This window comes from Capsella rubella, unplaced genomic scaffold (assembly GCF_000375325.1).
Source record: "Capsella rubella cultivar Monte Gargano unplaced genomic scaffold, Caprub1_0 scaffold_8, whole genome shotgun sequence".
NCBI classification, from domain to species: domain Eukaryota; kingdom Viridiplantae; phylum Streptophyta; class Magnoliopsida; order Brassicales; family Brassicaceae; genus Capsella; species Capsella rubella.
The window spans coordinates 4,420,913-4,424,815 of NW_006238916.1; the positions used below are offsets into that span (position 1 = coordinate 4,420,913).

General features: G+C 31.6%; 1 protein-coding gene across 1 annotated transcript; it reads right to left on the bottom strand.

Annotated features, from left to right (window-relative positions):
- Positions 1-2,259: 2,259 nt before the first annotated feature.
- LOC111828971 (prostatic spermine-binding protein-like) lies at positions 2,260-2,673 on the bottom strand. The gene has a single exon (XM_023777570.1). It carries the CDS (start codon positions 2,671-2,673, stop codon positions 2,260-2,262), a length of 414 nt encoding a protein of 137 aa, XP_023633338.1.
- Positions 2,674-3,903: the final 1,230 nt, after the last annotated feature.

Below are 3,903 nucleotides of genomic sequence, written 5' to 3' on the forward strand. Positions count from 1 at the left end.
GTCATTTAGTTGTTCAACGCAATGTTTCCGAGTGCTTAGCCTATTTGGGACCCAATTTCAACCACTCTTTCTACACACTTCTAAACACTCTTCATGCTTCTCTAGTCTAGCACTTGTAATCAATCAAAGTTATTGTATTCTAACATATTCTAACCCCAAACAACACTAGACAAGCCATTTAGTGGTTCAACGCAATGTTTCTGCGTTCTTAGCCCATTTGGGACAAATTCAACATGTCTTTCTTTACACTTCTAAAGACTCTCCATGTATCTCTAGCACTTTTAATCAGTCAAATTTATAATATTCTAATATATTTTAACCCAAAACAGCACTAGACAAGCCATTATACGGTTATACCATAATTAAAAGAAAATCATATTGAACTGTACTTCGTCTACAATTAGTGGAATTAGTTAAGGCCTTATAATTACATTCAAATCATATTGAACTGTACTTCCTTTACAATTAGTGTAATTAGTTAAGGCCTTATAATTACATTCAAATAATTATATTGTGTTTTGTTTCAATTTTCAGAATTTTATACAACATTTAAATTTGAGGGGAAATGAGATGTTAGCCGTTTTACTACTAACTAGGGTTGAACCCGCGGTACGCCGCGGAACAATGTTTGTATTTTTTTTTATGATTAATAGAAATTATGGTATGATGGTTTATCTAAAATACTACTTTAATATAAAAATATGTTTTTGTGGATATATAGTTTGATTAATTAAAACAAAGTAGTTGCGGTTACACGTGTAACAGTTTGTGAAAGCAAGAGGTTAGGTTCCTAGCGTTATCAATTGTTTTGAATGATTTAATCTGAAGGTTGAGAATTAAGTGGTATATAGAACTTGATCATGTATTTTTTTTTGTCTTTTATATCATTTTTAGGGAGGTTTGAATATTAGTTTTAACCAGCAGCATACCGTCATAAAATATTTTATCCAAAATATACAATACAAAATGTTAGAATTTTGTATTTTTATTCCTTAAAGTTTAAAGTTTCAAAATAATATTTAATTCATCATATAACATATTCTTTCTAACCCGTTTAACATATTGATCCGCAAGCTCTAATTTGTTTTTGTCAAAATAATGTTTTGTTACATTAGAACCTTTTTATTATTATAATATTATAAATTATTGTAATTATAATATATATGGTATTTGTTATATCTAGTTCAAGTGAAAGTTATTCACATTGATTATGGTAAAATTTATAAAACAATTCCGGCTTTAGTTATAAAATTTCCAATTTTAGGTTAGATTTTTCCATTTTTTATCGTTAGGTTTTGATTAAATAAGAACTAACCAAAAATTTTAAGTTAGGGGAATTTTTTCATTAATGATAAAACGGTAATCCGGGCTGAGCTAAATCTTTGATTTTGTTTTCAAAACACTCGATTTTAATAGTTTTTTAAATTAAGTAAGGCTTAAGAAAAAAATTATAACCCAGAGGTATTTTTCCATTAAGGGTAACTTAGTTATTTTTTCTGAGAGCGAACGTGAGCCTTTTGACTACTCCTTTAATCGAGACTATTTTGTTAAAGAATATAAACTATGAACATAAAATAAAATTTTATTCATAGATGTTATGAAAAAAATGGAAAATAAATATAGCAATTCTCTTAATCATAGATGTTGTCTACTTATGCGGGTGGACCTCCTTGGATTCCTAAGAAAATAAGATTGAAAACAAAGCTATATCACTCACATAACAAAGGTTAACTATAATATGTGTAGATGTAAATAAACTTACATTGCTACAAAGTTGTCGACCTCGGGAATCTTTGGATTGAGTCTTATTTGGGTACAAATGGTGTTAGACACAGTTCTTTTTCCTATGATAAGAATAACAATCTTTTAATATATTAAATAACAAATATACAAAATTATCTTTGATAAAACATGTTAGCTAAAGAATAATCACATGAACATGTACCTTGTAAAACATCTACCACTCTCCCATCAAATCACACAAATCAGACTTTGGTTTTGTAAAGTTTTGTAGGCTTTAAAGAAGTTAACGGCCGATGATCCAATCAACTCACATCCTAAAATTACTCCACTATATTGGCAAGAGCAAATATAAACATTAGGTATATATAATCATACCAGATATATTTATAATGAAAATGAACTATAATAAATATTTGCATAATTAGAAAAAAATACCTAGTGTTTCGAAGATCAAAAGAAATCTTATGGTGTATAAAATAATCTTTTTGGTCATCGGCCTCTTCGTCGACATTTTGATTACCAATATCCTCTTCTTCTTTTTTCTTCATCTTCATTAGATTCACTTGCATTATATTCCTCCTCATCATCTGTTTCTTCTTGTGTATCATTATAACCATGATCTTTTTCGTCGCTATCACTATCATCATATCCTTCAGTTTCAGTTTCAGTTTCATCGTTTTCATGATCTTCTTCTTCAGTATTACTACTGTCGCCGTATCCATCGCTCCCATATTCATCGTTTTCTGTATCCATTATCTCATAAAAACCTTCATCTTCTTCATCTTCTTCTTCTTCAGCTTGCTCATAGTCCTCATCAATTGCTTCTGTCGTCAATATCATCACTGTGAATACTATCATCGTCAGAATCTTTGAGTTCAGAATCATAAAGACAACGAACGTTGGAAGTGCATCCCTTGTTGGACAGTTCATCTCGGCAAATAAACTTAAAGAGATGACGAATATAAACGGAGCTTGATTTAGACACAGCTTGATTGCTATTTTTCTGTTCATTGTCGTTGTCTATATGGTGCCAAGTATCAAACTTTCCTACGTGTATAACCTCTCCAATGATATCTAAAAATATGAAAAGTAATCAGTATGAATACAAATCTTAATGTAAAATAATATGGAAGCAGACAAAAATCATAGTTTTAGTTCATCTTAAAACATAATGTTGAAATAACTTACCGACCAAGTAATCATCACAATGAGAACCATCCAATATATGTTTATAATCGATAAAATCAAAATACTCTCCACCTCCAACAATCATAACCTTCTTAATCATGGTTTGACACAAAATAATAAATTTGTATCGATAAGTAGTAGTTTTGCAAGATCCATATTGATCCAAGACTTTGAAATTCTCGATTTCAAGCCAATCACCAACATCATACTTGGAAATAATCTATCATAAAGAATACCACGGAAGGAACAATGGACCTTTTCATCTCGGTCTGCAAAGAAGAAAATCGAGTTTGAACAGCTTGATGGTGGTGATTCTGATGATGAACAGGGTTATGCGAGAGCAAGTGTTGAGTTCTTAAGGGCAAGAGAGCACATTTCATTGGGAAAGAGACCTGCTAGAGAGCCTATGATTGAGGATACAGAGGAAAATGCAGTAGAAGAGCAATCAATGCAGGGAATGAGAGAGTTGAATCATGAAGAGCTTTACATAATCTTCAAAGAGATGAAGATTTTAGTAACTTGTTTCCCGCATAAGGAGATAATGGTTAAGTTGGGGATTGCTAGAGATGCCAAGTATCTATTTGAAATGTTTGGTGTGAATGATCTAATGAAGATGAACACAAAAACGTTTAAGGAGGAAACTTGCCAATTCTTGAGTTCTCTGCATGTTCAGTTCTATGACGATTTTGCTGAAATGTTTCTGGAGGATGGTTTAGGCTACATCATATTCACAGTTAGAGGTCGTGAGAACAGGCTTTCATTCAAGGAGATCAACAAGCTTTATGGGTTCAAGACCGGTTAAGGGATTAACCAGCGAATTGATAAGGAGGAGTTGAGAGCTCTATGGGCAACAATTGGAAACAATGAAGTCTATGCTTCAACAAAGACAAAGAGTGCTCAAATACGAAGTACAATGATCAGGTACTTGCATAAAGAACTGGGAACTTGAATGAGGGAGAACTTCAAATGATA